Source organism: Rhineura floridana, chromosome 1, assembly GCF_030035675.1.
Source record: "Rhineura floridana isolate rRhiFlo1 chromosome 1, rRhiFlo1.hap2, whole genome shotgun sequence".
NCBI lineage: Eukaryota > Metazoa > Chordata > Lepidosauria > Squamata > Rhineuridae > Rhineura > Rhineura floridana.
The window spans coordinates 159,936,390-159,958,313 of record NC_084480.1 but is presented as its reverse complement, the minus strand read 5'-3'; the positions used below and the strand labels follow the sequence as shown (position 1 = coordinate 159,958,313).

Below are 21,924 nucleotides of genomic sequence, written 5' to 3'. Positions count from 1 at the left end.
ACAAGCCCTATTATTCAGGATGGGTGTGTAGATGTTGTTCCCCTCTTCTCCCCTGCCAGCAGCTTTACTTAGCCAAGCAGCGTTTGTTCTGGCTCCACCAGCTGGACAAAGCCTTGAATCACAAAGAGGGAGCTGCCTGCTATCCTCATTGACTAAAAGGATAAACAAACGTTTCTTGGGTAGAAGATTGCTGAGAACCATATGGAAACCGACTTGAGGTGCAGAATAGAAGAAAGGCAGGATATAATAAATTAAAAGCAGATTCAAAATTCAACAAAGCAGAAAGACCCAGTCTGGCAAGCACACTACTCATGGTGGAACTTGGAGAAGGGGAAACCTGAAGGCTAGTCAGTCTGTGAGAGCCTCAGATATCGCACTCATGTTAAATAGAGGCAAGAATGCGCAGGAGAAAAAAGGGAGAAATGATATGTGGTCATTGAGACCAAACTGGAACTGCAACACTGTCATGAACAGAATTGTGAGCAGAGATGTAAAATTTCCAGAAATTTTGAAGCCATGGGGAAAAAACTGGTTTTTTTTCAGAAAAAAATGAAATTTTTTGGAAAAATTGAAAAAATGCAACATTAGCACTTTTTACAGATTGGAAGTCACTTTGTTACTTCAGGAACATCAAATGTAATTATGTACAAGTTGGTTTGGCATAAAAGTATCACATTTGGTATATTAAAAGTACATTTTATTCAAACAATTATTACAAATTGAATTTTTTAAATTTTTACTTTTTTTCTAACAAAGAGATCTACAAGATCCTGAACTGTAAGGAATGTTTTTCATTTTGCCAGTTTATGAGGAGCAGGCAAAAAACAATTAAAAAAAACAGAAGAAGCCATCAACATTAATAACAAAGAAAATTATTTATGTCTGCTAGTCCTCCTCAGTGTTAAGCAGACATAAAGCATCCATTCCCATAAAATGAACTGAGAAGGGAGGCGACCAAGATTCAATGAAACATTTTATTCATCATGCTGAAATAAAACATTCCATAATTCATTTTCATTTTTCCCCAATTTTTCAGAAAAAAACAAAAAGGCTTCGGGGAAAAAACGGGTTTTCCAGTTTTTTTCTGGGCCTTCACATCTCTAATTGTGAGAGAATGACTTAGAGCCAGGTAGCTTCCTCCAGCTGGACCTTTTGCCATCCACAACCACCTGGATTTGCATCTAAGAGAGGATTTTTAATCGAATGTGTGAGGGCTTGCGTTTTGGTAAAAGAGGAGATGCGGAACCTCCAGATGTTGGACTTCAACTCCCCATCAGCCCCAGCCAGTACAACGAAAGGTTAGGAAAGATGTTGTACAACAACACTTGGAGGGACCTTTCCAGACAAGCAGAAGGGGAATCATATGCCCACAGTGCAATGGCAAAGGTCCATCCAGATGCCTGCCTGCAGCACACATACTTCTTTGCCATTCTGATGGGTACATATGTATGGGTACTACTACAAGTTTTTCCGTGTGAATACCAAACCCTGAGAAAAAAACTTAACACTAACCATTCCTCATTTTCATATTTTCATCTCAGTCCTAAGAGTGGGTTTTTAAAAATAAAAGTGGAGATTCCCAATATTCTGCACAAGAAAGCTGATGCCTATGGCATCAAAGTCATGCAAATTCCTATACCTGCTACTCACAAAGTGGATTCTGAATATGGCAAGCCAGAGGATGAGTACAGAGGCTCAGAAAAGCTATCTTGTGACTACCTGAAGCATGAGCATATCCACCACCAAGCACCTGCACTTCAGGAGATGCTACAATTTCAGGAAAAGGGATACACATGGAAACTCTGGCTTTTCTTCCAATGCAACAGCCCTGAAGGTTGAGGGAGAGGCAGTTTCCAATAACTGCCAGTTTTAAGACCAGCATATGATCCTCCTTACTTCAGCCTGCTTTTTGCAAGATGTGGCCTTTCATGAGATTGATTAACAAATGCAGATCAACCAAAGAGTCACCTTGAATTGTTGTCAATAGATACAGTTTTCCCACTGGAGTTACCTCTCTATAGTTAGTGGTAGGTGACTGGAGCCTCCTGCCTGAGACCAAGCATCAGATGGTCAGACAAGCAAAGTGTTGCACAACAGTAAACTGTAAAACTAAGTACTGATAATTTAATTGGCTAAGATTTTTCTTGTCTATCAATGCAGTGTCATCCACCCTCCCTTGAAGAGATAGGACAGCTGTAGCACCACAATCTCCAGTTATAAGGTGAGTTGATTTGATGCTGTTTAGAACACTTCCTCCCACCCCATACCTGAGAACACTGACACTTGAACATCAGAACTAAAACGTGTTGAAGTCTGTCACCATCTGCTCTTAAAAAGCTGTCCCACATTACACTGAAGGAGAGGTGTATCCCTCTATTGCAGGTAGAACACATCACATCTCCAGCTGTGAATGTGCAAGAAGTGCCCTCCATTGGTTTGCAACCTGTGGTGGGGCAATAAATAAAATGGTCCATAGTCAGGATCAGGCAGCCTTGTGATCCGGATGGCTCTTTAGCTTGTGGAACTTGACACTGTCCAGCTTTTCGAAGCGCTTGCCACAGTGCTCGCAAGTAAAGTTGTACTGGACTTCTGAGGTATGCTTCTTCATGTGCCAATTGAGAGAGGCTCGCTGCCGGCACTGGTAGCCACAGATCTCGCACCTGCAGAGGGAAGCAGCCGTCACTTCACTGCATTCTACTTGGCAGAAGCAGAGAACTGCAAACCCAACCAATACCACCAATTATTGTTGCCCATCATTCAAACTGCATGCACATAGCACCCTTAAAAATCAGAGCATATGCATCAACCCACTGCTTTGTCCCACTTTGGATATAGCAAAAGAGGGAGCTGTGTCCAATAAGGAGCCATTGCCTGCAGTTTCTATCAAGAGGTGGGAGCATCATCAAATCCAGGGACAGTTCTGTACTGCCTCTCACAAGGCACCTTTAACATTATTATATCCTAAACCAGGTTTCAAGAAAGCAGCCATTCAGATTAATTCATTGCTTAAACCCAGGCTCCAGATTTTAGCTAGTGCTGTATTTTATGTAAAGCCACACAATGCTGATGGAACTGCTGTAAATAATCTGCACATCTCTCCTCCATCAGGTATTTAAGGAACGTTTTCTGAAAAGATTATTTAGCCGCAAATTATATTACCTCTATCAAGATGGCCTCCTTCTGGAGGAAGTGCAAGATATAAATTTAATAATAAATCATCATCATAATATACTGCAATAACGCTTAAGTGGTTCACATTCAGGGTTCCTTTAATAAAAAAGAAGCCATGACTGTCCTCCACTCAGGAAACAGAAACTCTAGTCCATCTTATTTATTTATTAGATTTATATCCCACCCTTCCTCCCAGGAGGAGCCCAGGGCGGCAATACCCCATTCTCTATCCTGGTCCTTCAAGCTCTTTATATCTGTGTATTCCATGCTGCCCCATGCCCATGCTTGTGGTGCTATGAGACCACTTCGCAGCTGCTGTTTTCCCTAGCTCTCCCTTCACTGGGCTGGACATGCCACTTTGTAAACCCAAGTCATTAAAAGCAAGGAGGTTCTTCTCTCTCTTAAGAACGCTAATAGATTGTCAGCCCTGCTTTCAGCTGTAGTTATTAAATTAGAAGAGAAGGAGAACACAACCAAACAGGCTCCAACCCTATGATCTAGCTTGCCAAGCTTTCCACCTCTCACAAGGAAGGCAACAGCAAGCAGGTGCCAAATACCTCACCCTAATGATCAGGCGCTAGAGAAAGGCTCAGCCCAGAAGCTTTCTATTCATGCCCCCACTCCAGGTCACTCACTGGAGAGGTGTCTCTCCTGTGTGTGTTCGGCGGTGGACTTCCAGGTGGTTCTTCCGCTTGAAGGATTTCCCGCAGGTTTCACAGGTAAATTCACGAACTCCTAAGAGGAGGGAGGAGCAGAGCAGGTCAGCCCATCCCAGGCAGGAAGCATCTTATATAGTGCCTCTGTCTCAAAGAACAAAGCTGGGGCCTGACGACCTCTCACCTTCCATAATGTATTGACTTCACCAGGTAGCATTGCCAATGGCCTGATGTAATGCCACCCCAGAACACAACACAAGGGATCAAGCATGTAGCATACCCTCAAATAGAATAGGGTACTATCTCAAGCTTTATAAAGTCACGCTCTGTGTACCTGCCAATCTTCCAGACCACCAAAACTAGAACTTCACTGGTGTTCCTGCTAACACATGCATTCTCTTGTTAACCCACTCCCTCACTTCTTTCCTCTAGCTGCTCCCCATGCCCCTTGCCCCATCCCACTTCACCTGAAGGACTCACGCCATTGCTTTTCCCTGCAGCTATCCCCAAATATTGTCTATTTATAGGCCTATACATCAAATAAGGAATACAAGGTTTTTTGCATACACAAACAGAAAGAGCCCCTCACAGCTCAGTCTAAGGAACACTGGACTCAAGGATCTGGGGTACTCAAAATGTTTCTGCTTTTAAAATGGACAGTCCACATGTCAGACATCAGTGGAGAGCCACCAAGTCAACCAACAAGACTCCTTAGCATGGGTCAAATGGAGTTCAACATTTAAAGGAGCTCCTATAATAAGGTAACAGAAGTATCACTTTTCAGCCAAGACAATTTGATATTCATATTCTAAACAGGACCACTGCCTCTTTCCAAAATTTCATTGTATAAATGCCCAAGACACTGCAATGAATGTCCAAGACACTATTTTTGCATTTGATTAAATGAGACAAAAATATCCTATTGTTGTATGACTGGTCACGAAAGCAATACGGTACAGCGAAAAGCGTGGTGAGTTTGGAATGGGGAGGTTTCCCAGGAAGTACTCTACGCTAGTACAAACGAAACGTAAGAACTTGAATGTGGCTAGACAGGAAGATCTAACACCAACTCAAGCCATGAACCCTCCAAAGGGCCTCAGGCAACTAGAAGAATGGAACTGGGGCAGAAGAGGGAAGCATGGGGATAATGACCTCCCTTGACAGATTATTGCAAGTAAGAATTGCAAAGATTTGCAGCAATCTGAACTGCACGTTTTATTTAAGGCTAACTTGGCAGTTTGTTTCTGGGCCCAATTCAAGGTGCTCCTATTCTTGTTCAAATCCCTCAATGACTTAGGCCCCAAATATATGATACATTGCCGCCATCCTTACTGAACGTTTTGGTGGTTAAGATTTGGAGAGGCAGATCTCTTGGTAGTTCTGTCACCCTCAGAAGTGCAGAGTGGTGGTGCAGGAGAGGGCTCTCTCTGTGGCAGCCCATAAATTGTGGAACTCCCTCCCCACAGAGCTGCATCCAGCACCTTCATTGTATAGCTTTTATTATCTACTGATGACACACCTCTTTACTCTGACATTTCACAGTTAAGTTACTTTGTTCTTTGGGATCCACCTCTTGTTGAACTTAAGACTGTTCTATCCCAGTTGAAACAGTTTTATTTTTTATAATTGCAATAATATAACTGTATATTATATTGTTGTAACCTGCCCTGGGATCTTATGGTGAAGGGCAAGTAATAAGAAATCTTATAACGTTTGTCTTCATTTACACCACTTTCCGGTGTATAACCAGGTATTCTATAGTCATTTTGTCCATTTTAAGAAAAGAATGTGCCTGCCTCAAAGCAATAAAATCAAAGCATTCGTAGATCTCAAGTTCCACTACCTAAAGCCAAATACTCCTAACAAACTAGCCCATATTGTACACAAACTTAGGCACAATGCAAATGCGATTTATGCCGGCTTAAGAGGAGGTGGATATGGTGGATCTCTGGTTGAGCCGGCTGGGTCCTGGCTCAGCTGGGCTACACCAGTGCAAGTCCCTCATCCTGGCTCAGCTGCAGACTCTCCAAAAAAGCCCAGCCCAGCAGAAGGGGGACTGGCGGAAGCCAGCAGAAGGCCCCAAAAAGGGATGGGGGGTTATAGAAGGGGGCAAAGGGGGGAAAGATGCTAAATCTTGGTCTCATTCATCTCTGTCCTGCAAGCCTCTGTCCTGGCAGCTGATACACTGGAAACAGGGGTGGTGGAAGAAAATATGTATTTTGTTTCCTGCCGCTGCCCCCTTCTGGCACAGCCAGCATCCTCCCATCCCAGAGGCTTCTGAAGGTGTTCTGGATGTGGCAGCTCCTCCCACTAGCCTCCAATGAGATGGATTGCTCTGCCCAGCACCTAGAATCTGTGTATGCTCAACCAGTTGACTTTGGAAGAAATGGCTGGGGAACGGTTAGCTCTATTATCTGTATTGGGAATGCTTGAGAGCAAGGTTTGCATGTGGAAGATTGCTAAGGAAGTATTTGGGAGATGTTACTGTGGGTGGAGGTGGGGGAAGTGAGGGTGAAACTTCTATTTCAGTTACTTTGTTCAATTTTTCATGTTGCATATGCGGAGTTTAACTGTGGTTTTGTATCTGATTTTGAACATGTTTAAATTTACCAGAATATTTGTTTTCCTGTTGTTCATGGTGTTTTAAATGTGTATTTTGTACCTGACCTTCATTTGAAATGTTTTATTTTGAAATTTTGTAAGGTTTTATTTGATGCCTTAAGATTGGCTGTAAACCTGTTTGAGATTTTCTTTTAATATAAAATAGGATAGAAATGATTTAAATAAATACGTACACACAATTTAAAATAGAAGGAATGGATGTTGTCTGTGTTCCTTGTAGCTGATCACTATAAAGCTAAAGAGATGTACCTCATATGTTTCTGTGGGAAATCATTGTTCTTATCTATTTCTTTTGCTTATTTTGATCTTGTTTTATGATAGAGAATTACGAATGTTGCAAATCACACTTTAATCAGTGTGAAATCATTTTTAAAAGCTTGTAAAAATCTACCTACCCTTTTCTGTCCAATTCCCCCTCCAACAACTACCCTTCTTCATACCAAGTCCCAGATTATAGATGTGAAGGCCCAGAAAAATAATAGTAATTTTAAAAACTGGAAAAACGATGTTTTTACTGAGTTTTCCTTTTCTCCAGGCCTCACATCTCTATCTCAGATAGCTATGATTCTTTCACTGCCCTCCCTCTTGACTTGAGAAACCATCTTGACACTGTTTGATTTCCCCCCTGCTGTTTCCATGTGGGTACTTATAATATCTTTTGCTGTAATTTATATTTCTACAGTAACCTCTAGAAAACTAGGTTATTTTCATTCTTGTTGTACTTAAAAATGGAGATGCACTTCCTCTCATTCACACATACAGAGACAGTCTGTATTAACACTGCATACATGGGGCAGCATTCAGCTAAAAAGCTGAACTAGTGCAATGCTATTTCCCCCCTCGTCCTCCTGTACAAGTCCCACACCACCACCAAATCTGCTCTGGAGGGCTAGAACCCCAAGAATAGAACTAAGGGGTGCACAGGGAGAGAAGAGAGGGAGAATGTTGTGCTGTCAGGCTATGGTGATGAGATCTGGCTTATTTGATGAGACTGGTGACAGAAGTAGCACAGTAAGCATCCAGGGGTTTTCACTGTTTCTCAATGCCAAGGTAAGAGACAGGGGAAAAGGAAGTGAAGTTGAAGGTGGGCAGAAATTCCCCATATAGCCTAGTATAAAAAGTCAGAGCTTGGAAAAGTTACTTTTTTTGAACTACAACTCCCATCAGCCCAATCCAGTGGCCATGCTGGCCGGGGCTGATGGGAGTTGTAGTTCAAAAAAAGTAACTTTTCCAAGCTCTGTAAAAAGTGCCCCATAAATGTACCAAAGATGAAGAACCCACAGAAGACACAGGAAACCCCTGGAATGCAATTTTGAAGAACTGGAAGCAAACAACTTTGCAGGATCCTAGCTGCTGAATAAAGTGTATCCTGTCAACATTTTTCTAGTATTTAAAACTGTGAAAGGAGTGGTCCACACCCGAACCGAAGCGCTGCCTAATTACAGCTTCTAATCATAGAGAGGTCATCAAACATATTCAACAGAACATGCTCAGCAACCTTCTTCAGACCTTTGCACTAAAAACACAAAAATATCTGGAAAGAAGCCTTCTTGTCTAGGAACACTGGGGCAGGAGAGCTTGCTTGTGTACCTCTGCCACCTTCCGCATGTTTAGCTGAATGCCTGAACATGGCTAAGGTAAACTTTTATAAGCCTGACCAAACACAGCATTCCTTTTCTGACTACTGCCAACTCACTGCCCACACAAGACCATGCTAGAATTGTCTCCTATGCATACCCCAAGGAACTCTCCCAATCCCTCTTCAATAATCAGGAGGGAGAACGTAACCACGTGCATTACAGAAGCAAGGCCGGTTGGAATCTTAGCGGCAAAATTCTCAAGAATTTTCAAGAGCCACAGAACCAAAGATAATAAAATCTTCACAACAGCCTTCCAACTTTCAAGCCTGTGGCTATGTGCTGAGAGTTCTATTAAAACTCATCTAAGCCAAGATACAGAAGCAGAGAGCCTGGCCTTATCACTGCATCACAACCAAGGAACCCTTGGACCTGGCAACATACCTGAGTGAATTATCATGTGCCTCCGGAGATGGTTTGACAAGTAGAACTTCTTGCCGCAACCTGGGTGGGGGCACACCTTCGTCTTTCCTTTCCGGTGAACAAGGTTAACGTGATTCTGTAGGCAGAAAGAGATGGGGTGAATACTACCCCTTGGAGATACATTGTTGGGAAGCTCTGGTCATCCCAGCACAAAGACATGAATCTTACACTAAATTAGAATTACAGCCCCCCTTCCTCATTTAGAGCCTTTGGTGATTTGCAAGCTAGTAACTAGGCTTGGAGAAAATGCTTCATTCATTATGTCCCAACAACTCCATAGAACACCACGCTCAGACTATACAAAGCACTTTCTTGGAAGTGAGAGGGAGTATCAGTGGGAGCGCAACATGCTTAAATGTGTTTACAGGTGTCTGCATATCACAAGTGAACTAAATCAGGACTACAAAGGAAAGCAACCGGACAATTGGCACAACTCTGGTACTTCTACTTGCCAAACTCTCCAACTTGGGACACAGTTTAGGAGTCAGATGAAATGCAGAGGAGCCATACCTGGAAACTACTAAGTGCTACATAGACCTGGGTGCATCCTTCATAGGGACAATGGAACATCTCCAACATGCCATCTGCATCCATCACACGGCCCCTTTTGCTCCGCCTTCTCCTAAAAGAAAAACGGTGGAAGACTATCTGCAAGGAAGCCATTCCTACCTTTATATGCCACTGTACCCTACATATAGATTTAGGTCCCTGAACTTCAGGAACTTCACCAGTCTAGCACAAAATGCAGTTGAATTTCTAGAATCATGAGAACCTTAATTTCATAGTTGCAAAGATACAAGGAGAGGCTTGAAGAAATCAGGCACAGTGCCTCCTCCAAATGATAAGTTTCTTGACTCTCCACATAATCACAACCACCCCACACATTCCACAGCCTGATCTAAACTGAAAAGGTAAATTCATGCATGTTTGTCAAGTGTAATTTAAAAAAAACATCCACACATATTGAGTTTTGCAGGAGTGCCAATGTGGAATATTAAACCTCCAGGCAATGGGAAGTTACACAACAGCAATACTAGGAAGGCAACTAGGATCCTCAAAGGTTGGTGTAACTACATGCACGGCATGACATGAGACACAAGAAAAGCATTTCTCACAATCTGTGTTCTAAGAACAAGCAAAGTCCAGGAGCAGCACCCATTACTTTCCCCTGAACAAGCAATCCCAACAGCCATCATCCACTGCTGCTGCTCACTCACTTTTCAGGTTCCTTTGGAATCTCATAGATAATGGAGGACATGTTGGTGCCATCTGTCTCCTCCTCAGGTTCAGGCTCTGGTTCCAGCCCCCCACTCTCATGGGCTGGCTCTGGGTCACAGGGTGTCTCTATTTCTGTTGGGGGCTGCGACTCCTCTTTTTTGAGCTCAAAAAGCACCTCGTTTTCTGTCAGCAATCACAAAACAAAATTGTAATTCTGAATGCTGAAGCCCTCTCCCTGGAGATTCCAGAGGTTTTACAGATCGGGGATGGGTGAATAGAGGAGCTAGTCAAGAGCCAGCCATGCCTAAGATGCATTCCCTCCAGGAATCTGTTGCACCTGATTGGGCTGGAAGAGCAACAACATTCTAAATAGGCCAGGAACTCACTGGAGCTGTGATTCCTTTTCTGGGCCTGTCCTAGAAGTCTTGACTAGCTACAGCAGTAAGCTGGAGGGACCCAATGGTGGGAAAACAAAAGGGAGAAACTACCACATGGCACTCCAAATGTATGCACCTCTTGTTTTCTTACAAGAGCAGCCTTAATTCAAATAACCACTCACATTCTCACACCTGCGGCCTCAGAAAGCCTTGATACAGAAGCTTTGCAAAGGTTGGTTCTTTTCTGTTTTTAGGACACAAGTGACTAATAGATATGTTTGCCGCCCTGGGCTCCTGTTGGGAGGAAGGGCGGGATATAAATAAAATAATAAATAAATAAATAAATATGTGAGCAGGTGTGCTAGTAAAGATATTTGCAGATTAATAACTTTTGAAAACTTATTTGTAAAGTTGCTTAAAGATCTGTCCTTCAGGCACTGCCCAACACTTTCAGGTATCAAAATATATTTCAAGGAGGCAACACACATACATCCAAAACACACACCTTCCAACTTGCATGTGTTAAACATCAGATGGCTGAATTTATTTTAAAAACAACATTTTAGGATTTTGTTTCTCATTCCACAGCCATGAACCCATTATTTGTTGTGCTACTTCTGTAGAATCACTACATGGGGGAGAAAAGTATTGAACTGCTCTGTATTTTTGCCTCTGACAAAACTGATTTCCGGAAAGCAGCAGCAGCACCTGAGTTGACAGGCAATGGGACCACATTGGGCCCACTTGAGAGTGGCAGCCAGGCAGCTGACAGAAACTACCTTTCTTGGTTTCGATGTATTCCATACTTCCCACAGCCTCCATGCTACTGGACTGTCCGTTCTCAGGCTCTGCCGGAGCATAAGCTGCCACACCCTCAATCATGGCACAGGGCAGTTCCTCTCCTCCTGTGCTGGTGACATTCAGCTGGATTCCCTCGGCTGCAAGGGCATCATAGCCAGGACCAGCAATGATGATCACCTGTGAGCCCTGCATCACACCCTGCACAGGGCAGCTGGCCACCACTTCACCAAGTGTCTCTTGTGTAACATTCTCAAAAAGAGTCCCATGGCCTGTACTCATTTGCATGGGTACCGGAACGCATACCACGGTTTCCATGGTCTCTGGGCCACTGAGGGGCTGACTGTGGCACATACTAGCACTCTGCTCTGCTGTCAGGTTCTCAATATGGTGCTCAAATGGAACGTGGATGCCGTCCTGAGATATGAGCCCACTGGCACTTTCACCCTCCATATTTTCTGATGGCTGCTGCACCTGCGGCTCAGCCTTCTGGGTCTCTGGCTGTTCTTCTGCCTCAGAGATGGAGCTCTCATCTGAATTCCTGGAGCTTCCTGCCCCGGTGCCATTGGCAACTGCAAAGGTAAAAGAAGGACAAGAAAATTAGCAGGGGTTTTCTTAATGGCCACCACAGCAGCACAAACCTGATGCTATGTTCCCTATGAACCTTCTCTCCATTGACAGCATTGCCCAGAATTCTGTAACATACAGGTTTTAACAAGTACTTCCATTTCTAATACCCCTACAGAACTACAGCTGCCCTCATACTCATTTTTCTGGAAAAGACTTTCCTCTTCACACCGATGCCCGAGTGCAACCAGCTCCATCCTGCATTTCCAACCCATGCTTTGTTCCAAGGGGAACACAAATAGCCTTTTCTGGATGCTGTATCATCACAAATCAAATAGCCAATAAATCAGCCAATAGAGCCAGGATATACCTCCTGAGATCATAATAGAAAATTGAAAGTATAAGGACAGTTTGCTATAGTAGTAAAAACAAGAAGTCAATGTTAGAAAAAGGACTGAAATTACACATCAAATATTACAGTGCTATCATATAAAAAACCAGGGTGCTGTCACATTTGGAATAAGTTCAAAAGGGAGCAGCAGCAGCAATTCAAGACCATTCATTTCATGTGACAGCCATTAGTAGAGATGGATTTTTTCCATGGGGATAGCTAGTAGCCACTGGGAGACTTACGACAGCTTAGAATGCAACCTTCACATTCAGAGACATTGTACCAATTATGGATGCGGAGAACAAACCATGAAACCAGCACAGCCTATGCTTGTGAGCTTTTCAGAGAGACATCCGTCTGGCCACTGCTGGAGCAGATAAGACTTTTGACCTGAGCCAGCAAGGCAATTCTTACATTGCCATAATTCATTATACCGTTTAAGATAGCAACACTTTCTTAGTATCATACAACCAACCTGAGGCATGCCATGTGGAAAACTGAAACATGACAATTTGATAGTGATTTCAAGAAATCAAGTGTGAAACTATCCTAGTTCAATCTGCAGTGCACTTCAATGGATTGGAAATTGGAGGTGTGAGGAACAGGCACACGCTGCTCAGAATTTTCAAATTAGATCATGGCACCTCTGGTTTGCACAATTTTCCATAGGATTCTTGGCACCACACCTAACTGCCTACTCGTCAAGAAGAGGTCTCATCACTATTCATATTCTCAGGACCAGTCAACACACATGGAAAATTGGAGGTGATGAAGCACCGAACCTAACATTGGCACCTGACCAAGTCCCTAATCCACACTCTCTAACTGGCTGTTCCTGTTGGTCTACTAGTAGGTGAGTAACCAGCACATTGTAGCACTCTCTTGCTGAGAGTAGGGGCCACCGGCTTTGAAGCAATGTCGTCCAGGCAAATTGCTAAGTGATCCTTCAGTTGACACCAACTGCCTTACAAGGATCAAGACAGCACAAAGAAAAAGGATGCTGCCTTCAACCTGCCTAGCCACCTGGTGCAGACTGAAAGACTGATTCCTCAAAAGTACCTGCAAGGTGCACCTGGGGAAACACAGAAGTGGAAACCTTGTAAAATAAAGCACTGTCTCCTTGCCATGTGGTGGGGGGCGAGGGGGGATGCATTCCAGTCATGGACTCAACCTCACAGAGCAGTCATATTTGCATTGTTGATCATTCTAAGCTCTCCATTTAGTGTACCACCAGCAAGAGCTTTTTTCAAGAATTCGCTGTGCCACGCTGAATCTGGAGCTAGATCTCACAAACAAGCTGCATAAAAGTAACTGCTATGTAAAGCTGCACAAAGAACATTTTATGACTTTTTTTACTTACAAGAGGTGTCAGATTTTGCCACACTCACCATTATCACACTCGCTCTCAGAGTCACTGAGTGGCTTAAGCGGGGAGTGCAAGTCCTGGAAATAGCGGTGCCCTGCTTCACATTGCCACACAGCTGTGGTGTACATCCCAAAGGTGGGGTCCAACTCTGAGAGATGGGGCTCATAGGGGCAGCGGTTTTTATGGTCTTCGTACCAGATTACTGTGTTCTTCAGACAGTTCACATTCCGCCTTCTTCCTTGTGACATGGGATGGGGCAGCAAAGGGAAAAAGAACACGAGTTTGAGAAGCAAAGAACAGAAAGCTCCTTCAGAAAATTGAAATATAAGGCATACCTGAAGAAAGAATGTATCACCCACATAATACTTTATAACCTTGCTGTTAATCATTTCCCACACAGGGAAGACAATGAGGATCCCTAACAAAATCATTTTAGCACAAATAACTTCAGAAGATGCCAAGACTTAAAATCTCACCTCATGATTATGAAGCTTTCAAAAGAAGGAACATAGCTTGACAACACATCACAGTCCAGTGCACTGCTATTACACAGGCTGCATTGTTCATGACAATAAAATGTGGGGTGCTTGGAGGTGTCTCCTTGAGCTATTTCCATATTGCCAGCAGGCGCAGCAGCATGTAAGCTTTCCTTGCAACATCACCAAGTGAGAAGAACACCTCAACAATGCCTATTGAGTGCACCTCTCCAGTCACAAACATGAGTACTCTGTGGGACACTTCCTGTAGCCACCTCAACCGGAAGGCCACACAAAATGGGGATTGGAATGAGAACAATCCCTTGCAGGCTGCAACGCTTGTCAGAAGGGGCCACACGTTGTGGCTTGATTAACAAGTTGCTCAGCCACTCCTACTTCCCAGAAAGTTAAATCCTTCATTCATCCTACCAAATTTTGGATATCAGCAACTCTTGCTTGCAATAACTTTCACCCAATAGGCCATTTTGCTGCCAAGTCTTTCTTTAGCCCAAAACATTATACAGAGTCCTAGACACCATGTATCTGCTCACAGTTAACCATGGGCAGGCAACACAGAGATCCAGAATAGAAACTGAAGCTTTTGCAAATGAATAAAGAAAATACGTACTGCTTTTGGTTTCCATGGTAATTTTGAAGCATGAGAACAATGTGCCAAGCTATCTTTGGGGCAAGTAAAAGGTCTAATGCAGCACTTCACAAATCACCATTTTAAAGGCCATTTAATTGCATTAGAAGGGTATTTTTTAAAAAGGAAAAAACAACCACCACACAATTCTAAGATAAGAACATCAGTTGATGTGCCACATTTGCTCCCAGTTTTAGCTTGGCATCTCATTAATATTAGTAATAATAATAATAATAATAAATTTTATTTTTCAGCCGCCTATCTGTCCGGGTTAGGGACACTCTAGGCGACGAACAAGAATAAAAACAATACATATAGATCAACATAATCAAATTTTAAGCTAAAAAACCATTCATTAAATCAATTGTAACATAAGTTAATCTGTCCCAATCTTGTAGGCCTGCCTGAACAGCCAGGTCTTCAAGGCTCGGCGATAGCTGGACAGGGAGGGAGCATGTCTGAGATCGAAAGGGAGAGAGTTCCAGAGGGTGGGGGCCACAACAGAGAATGCCCTCTCTCTGGTCCGCACCAGCCTAGCTGTTTTCACCGGTGGGACCGAGAGAAGGTCTTGTGAGGCTGATCTTGTCAGGTGGCATATTTGGTGATTCTGGAGGCGCTCCTTCAGATAAACTGGGCCGAAACCGTATAGGGTTTTAAAGGTCAACACCAACACCTTGAATTGGGCCCGGTAGACAACTGGTAGCCAGTGAAGATCTAATAACACTGGGGTAATATGATCCCAGCGACGGCTATGCGTAATCAAGCGTGCCGCCGCGTTCTGTACCAGTTGTAATTTCCGGACCGTTTTCAAGGGTAACCCCACATAGAGCGCATTTCAGTAGTCTAAGCGAGAGGAGACCAGGGCATGTATCATCTGAGGGAGCAGGTGAACAGGAAGATAGGGACACAGTCTCCGTATCAGATGTAATTGATACCAAGCTGCCCGGCTCACTGCTGTAATCTGAGCCTCCATGGACAGCTGGGAGTCAAGTATGACCCCAAGACTGCGGACCTGGTCCTTCAGGGGTAAACTTACCCCATCAAGCATCAGGTCAGTAATTCCTAACTTCCTTTTATCTCCCACAAGTAATATCTCAGTCCTGTCAGGGTTCAGCTTCAGCCTATTCTCTCCCATCCATCCACTTACGGATTCTAGGCACTTGGACATGGTATTCACAGCCAACTCCGGTGAGGACTTAAAGGAGAGATAGAGCTGAGTGTCATCTGCATACTGATGGCACTGCAACCCAAAACTCCTGATGATTGCTCCCAGCGGTTTCACATAGATGTTGAATAGCATGGGAGAGACGATAGAACCCTGTGGTACTCCACAATGAAGAGGCCAAGGGTCTGAAACCTCATCTCCCAATGCCACCCGTTGCTGCCTATCCGAGAGATTTTAATTAACTGAAACTGTATTTCTGAAGATATGAAGTAGTATTAATCAAGCATACCCCCATTCAGATTATTTTTGTACTTTGTGTAGAGCCATTAGCTGGTACAATTGAGAAGACATAATAATTATACATGTACAAACAGGGACAGTTAAATGCAAAGTGGCATTATATGCCAATGATGTAGTAGTAACTATGAAAAACCCAGTCAGTTCAATTACAAATCTGTTACTGATAACCGTTACAATACCACCTCTGTATACAATATCAACATGCTAAAATCAGAATTTCCCTCTAAATATGACACCAGAACAGAAACAGGACCACTGCTAAATACCTGGGAATTAAGCTCTCCAATGATTGGTTAAGTGCCTTCAAGTCGATTACGACTTATGGCGACCCTAGGAATCAGCGACCTCCAATAGCATGTTATAAACCACCCTGTGCAGATCTTGTAAATTTATAGTCAGAACAACTATACTCTGTCAAATAAATGAGTAAAATCTGCCTTGAGTAAATGACAAAAAGTTCATATACCATGAACAGAAAGAATTACAAGTATGAAAACAAAATTATTGCTTTTGCTTATCATCATTCCAATCTTTAAGCACCGGTCAACATTGCAATCTTAGCAGAATGAGACTTATAAATACTCCCAGGTAACGTACATAAGATTATACTTTGAAGGTACAATCCTATGTGTGCATCAACTCCATGGTATGCGCAAAGCTCTCCTCCAACACATTTCAAATGAGTTGATTTTTCTCTTGTCCACTTTTTTCACTGTCCAACTTTCACATCCATACATAGAGATTGGGAATACCATGGTCTGAATGATCCTGACTTTAGTGTCCAGTGATACATCTTTGCATTTGAGGACCTTTTCTAGCTCTCTCATAGCTGCCCTCACCAGTCCTAGCCGCTTTCTGATTTCTTGACTATTGTCTTCATTTTGGTTAATGACTGTACCAAGGTGTTGATAATCCTTGACAAGTTCAATGTCCTCGTTGTCAACTTTAAAGTTACATAAATCTTCTGTTGTCATTACTTTAGTCTTCTTGACGTTCAGCTGTAGTCCTGCTTTTGTGCTTTCCTCTTTAACTTTCATCAGCATTCGTATATGTGCCTACTTCTACCCCCTAAGACAGACTGTGAGGGATTGCAGCCTCAATGTACCTAACACTCATCTCTACTAGAAGGCAGCATTATGGGAACTCTGAATTCCTACTATACAAGATTCATTCGGCTACCAATTTTAAGACTGACTGGAAAATCAAGGATAAACCAATGCAAAGTAGGAACAAACAATATGAGTTTTAGTCTTCAATATATAAAAAAGGTTTATTTTGTAGCCTCTCCATTTTAGTATTATTAGTGCTTATTACTGGCTGCCCATTTGTTACCAGTCCAAGTTCAAGGTTCTAGTCTTGGTGTACAAAGTCCTATACAGCTTGGGACCAGGATACCTGAAAGACCGTCTTATCCCTTATATACCCAGTCAATCACTACGCTCTGCAGGTGAGGCCTCCTGCAGATACCATCTTATCAGGAGGTCCGTTCCGCACAACATAGGAAACGGACCTTTAGTGTGGCGGCACCTACCCTGTGGAATTCCCTCCCCTAGACAGGCGCCATCTCTGTTATCTTTTTGGCGCCTATTGAAGACCTTCCTCTTTCAACAAGACTTTTAAGTTGAGACCTTATCCCAGTCTGTGTCTGTGTTAGAATTGCTTTTTAATATGTTTTTAAACCTTTTTTAAAAAAACAGTACATTTTTAATCTTTTAAAAAAAAATTGTCTGGAAAGCTTTTTAAAAATGTTTTAAAAGATGTTTTGTTTTAATGTATTTGAAAGTCTATTTTTATGATGTTTTAAAGTGTTTTTAGTGCTTTTGTTTGCTGCCCCTGGGCTCCTGCTGGGAGGAAGGGCGGGATATCAGTCAACCAATCAATCAGTCAGGAAGGGGAATTATAGGTTATAATATACCACTCAACTCTTCAGTTCTTTTATTGGACCATGTAAAGGATTGTATAGGCAAGGAGGATATTGAATTGGTTTTGAATTCAGCTAGCAAAAACTGAGATTGTGGGAATATGGAAAACACCAATATCCCAACCAAAACAGAATTTTATGGAAAAAATAGACAGCATCACTTAACAAAACTAACAAACACAATTTGATCAAAAGTGAGAGAGTTCTGAAATAATTTGGAAGCAACCGGAAGCCATTTAACTGTTCCTAGAATCAAAAGAGGTATCAGCAGGAACAGGTAAACCAAGATCCAATTGGAACTAACTACCAATTAGTTCAGTTATATTTATTTTGTTCATAACTACTGTCAGTCTCTGACCTGTAAGTTTACTTTCATCCACTTCTTTTATTTCTTTATGGAATGTTATATTTTGCGATTTTGTAGAAAGTTCATTCAGTAGCAAGTAACTGAATGTAAGAACTAGTTGAAATTCATTAGCTTCTGATGAGCTTCTGAAACTGGCACACCCTCAAGCTGCTCTTTTCTGCTCAAGACTTCCAGTTCCTTCAGTGCCACTTCCCAGTTAACAATCCTCCAGTATCAGCCTGCCACCAGAAACCATCCACCATCTCCATGCAGCACTGATTCCAAACAGAGGGCTAGACATCCCTTTCTGTACTTTGCACAATAAGCCTTTCAGTCAACATAACAGATGAAGCCAAACACCCCAGTACAAATATATTTACATACTTTTCTTCCGTTGCGGCTCATAAGGCATCTGCTCCCAAGGCTTCCTGCAAAAATAGATAATGGCATATCATAAAGAAGTGGATACCATAATTAGTTTGATAAAGGAAAATCTAATCCAAATAAGCAGGTTTCCTAGTGGTCCCAAGCAGGTTAAACAACTGAGGCTTTGAAAAATCTCACCCACTATGAATTCTGTGATACAACAATCTACTAAGATTCCCTTCCACAGAGTGGTAAGTAAGAATAAGATACAATAAGTGACCTCTCCAAACCTATCCAGCAGTATCTGGGCCAGTCAGAATTTTGCTCTTCAGTCCCTCTCAGTAAGCCAACAGCTAAAGCACGACACAATTCACCCTATCATCTAACTGTGCTTTCCTTGCCACAGTAATCACCACCACTGGGGAACTGAGGAGTACATGAATAAGTTATCAATGCATTGACATTTGATCTTGTTTGAATTAAAAATTCTCACATCTAAACTCACAGGAATGCTCTGAAATATAATTCCTAGCATTTAAACACAAAGAAATAGAAGTGGTTGTCTCCAGTTTTCTGTTTGAGATTTCTGAAAGTTTGAGATTTTAAAAAAGATTTTACATTAGACAATTATCCCTGTTGATTCTGTTAGATCTTTCTGTACCCTTATGGGAAAATGCTCGCCCTGCACCTCAAGACCATTCCCAAGTTTCATCTTGTCCATACCCTGTCAAGTGTATATGAAGTCACTAGCTAAAATCAAACAGATGACTGAGTACTCAGCTCTACCCTTCATTTTCTTCAGCAGTGCTAAGTCTTACCAGTGTCTAGCCACAGCAGAGATGGAATGCAGATGAACTAACAAGAATTGATCTATGAGAAAAATGTAGTAAGGACTTGGGAAACATAGAAAGTTGCTTTATACCCAGTTGGACCATTGGTCCATTTAACTCAGTATTGTCTACACGGACAGCCAGTGGCTCTCCCAGGTATTAGGCAGGGGTTTCCCCCAGCCTTACCTAAAGGTGTTTGGGATTGACCCAGAGATCTTCTGTATGCAAAGCAGATGTTTTACCACTGAGCTATCAACAAACAGGCAGTATTCCATACTTGTGGAGCAAGAGTCAGTTACTTTTGAGCAGAATGCAGGCTTAACTGGAGGTTAGTCTAATCCACCAAGGTAATTCTTATCTTATGACCACCACTTTCATGTTTTTAACCCCCAACAAAGACATATGACAGAAGCTTTAGCAAGTCAGATTCAGCTTTTCCCAGCATGGGATGCAGAAAATGGGAAAGCTAGGTTTACTGGACTTCTGCTGTCATGCCCCCACTAGAAGAAAAAGCAACCCTAGCCATAGCTATTTTGGAGTGCATGGATATGGGGACCTGTAGTGGATGGATATAAAAAACGAGTCTACCTTGTTAGATCTGACCACAGTTTAGTCCAGCATTGTTTTAATCAGCGGCCAGCCTGATAAGAATAGCACGCTGAAGAGAACCTCCTTCCATACATCTTCCCTGCCTGACCCCTTTGAAGAAGCATTACTATAATTCTTTAACATCTTGATCCTACATGTATTTACTCGGAAATGCGGTCTACAAACGGGCTGCCAAGTAAATGTGAGTAAGATTAATTAATTTATTAATTTATGAAGCTCAATATTCAGAACTTGTTTTAGAACTGCACTCTGCACTTCTGTTCATGTTCTGAAAATGTCGCTTTCATGCCCTAACTTTTAACATGAAAAGCAAATACCCGCCCCCTGAAAGTTGTTTCCACTCTTTGGAGTGTTACATACCTATGGATTTCTAGCACTCTGGGATTACCTGACCAGCTCTGCAGCTGGTCTTTTCCCCTAAACCACACCACATTTTCTCCTTTACAGATCTACTTATACCTTAAACACCTCCCCTGAATAGGTTACCTGACACTGTCTCTCTCTCCAAACTCCTCAGCAACACTCTCATTTTCTGTGAAGTATTTTGCACGGAGCCAGCACCTGCCTGCCCCCGGCCCTGGCACCCGCATGCAACCCGCCCCTACCAACCTACCTACCAGGCGGGTGGGCAGAGGGGCGGGAAAGGGGTCGGGCGAGGCGAGGGAGGAGCAGGCGGGGGACCAGCGGCCTCCCTGCCACGGACAGGGAGCACTACTCCCCCACCATAACGAGGGGGCCTTCAGCGGTCCCTGTGAGCCGCGGGGCCCTCGGGCAGGACTCCACCTGGCCGCCCTTTGGCGCCGGCCCTGGTTCTCACCCGCGGCGCCCGGCCCGTTGCTCTCGTTCCAGTTCCAACAAGTAAGCTGCCAGCTTGGCATCACTCCAGCCACTGCGCTGTCTTAGGTCCACCCACGGGCCGTGCGACTCGCCCAGGTAGACCCGCCGCACGTCGTATTTCTTCCGGGATTCGAGGCGACGCCGAACTCGGTCAGACTCGGTGAGGCGTGGCCTACCGCGGGCCTTCCGTCCCCCGCGGGCCTTCCGTCCACCCTGCTCTGGTTCGACATCCGCAGTAGCGGTCTCTTCTTCCTCCTCGTCCCCTTCTTCCTCAGGCTCCCCGCCATCCTCCTCGCCTGGGGCTTGGCCACGCTCCGAGTCACTCATCTTTGCCTGGTAACTAAGGAACTCTCCACTCGAGGAATCCCGTTGTTAGGAGCAGGATTTGGCGCAATTTAGTGACGTCACCGGTTACGACCAATCGGCCGTGTTTTTCCGCTTCCGAGCGCCTTTGTATGCATCCACCTAAAGACGCGCCGAGGCAGCGTCTCTGATCGAATGAGTACGATAAGAACGGGGATGAAAGAATTACAGATAAATCAGAGTGAGATAGCCTGAATTTCGAGTTTAGGTTATTTTAAAACTGCACGGGCAAAAATGTGAAAACAAAGCAGACATTCATGATTTTAGGATAGGTGAGATGGTGCCCAAAAAACAAAGTGCCTGCAAAAAGACGAGGTGCAACAACTCTCGCAAAGGACAGTCTCCATAGATGAGACGCCCTCACCTTTTTGCACCCTATTAGGAGCGCTGGTCACAGCCGCCTGGAGGAAGTGAGGGAGAGAGTGTGATTTTGTCTTTAATTGTAGTAGTGGTAGTAATTAACCATTTAACATTTATGGTGGGGAGGAGAGCCTGGCTTGGAGTCCAGAGTCTGTGAGTTCAAATCCCTGCTCGTGTCTCCTGGGTGTAAAGGAAGGGGCTGGCTTGTGCAGCTGTGGCAAGCTGAGCAGGCCCTAGCCAGCTGGGGAGGACTAGCCTAAGAAGGAGACAATGGTAAACTCCCTCTGGACACCGCTTACCATGGAAACCCTATTCACAGGGTTGCCCTAAGTCGAGATTGACTGGAAGGCAGTCCATTTCCATTTCACAGTGTAACAAAAAGGAAGATGGGTCCCTGCCTCCGGGAGCTTATAATCTAGTTTTCTACCTGAGGTGAGGAATATGGAAATGAACATAAATAGGGAAAATATGTGTTCAGA

At 43.5% G+C, this 21,924-nt stretch overlaps 1 protein-coding gene across 6 annotated transcripts; it reads right to left on the bottom strand.

Moving 5' to 3' along the window:
• Window positions 1–775: 775 nt before the first annotated feature.
• On the bottom strand, window positions 776–21,429 carry ZNF653 (zinc finger protein 653). Of its 6 annotated transcripts, none has more exons than XM_061640275.1 (9): window positions 20,703–21,429; window positions 18,465–18,508; window positions 13,249–13,464; window positions 10,884–11,474; window positions 9,727–9,910; window positions 9,020–9,131; window positions 8,471–8,585; window positions 3,807–3,906; window positions 776–2,660 (listed from the first exon to the last, which is right to left on the bottom strand). In XM_061640275.1, the coding sequence occupies exons 1-9, from the start codon at window positions 21,047–21,049 to the stop codon at window positions 2,483–2,485; spliced, it is 1,887 nt and encodes a 628-aa protein (XP_061496259.1). In that variant the 5' UTR covers window positions 21,050–21,429; the 3' UTR covers window positions 776–2,482. The 6 variants fall into 6 exon arrangements, 5 of the variants coding, with proteins under 5 accessions (XP_061496259.1, XP_061496299.1, XP_061496282.1 ...); XM_061640315.1 differs by lacking the exon at window positions 20,703–21,429 and adding an exon at window positions 20,503–20,696; XM_061640298.1 differs by lacking the exon at window positions 20,703–21,429 and adding an exon at window positions 20,372–20,485.
• Window positions 21,430–21,924: the final 495 nt, after the last annotated feature.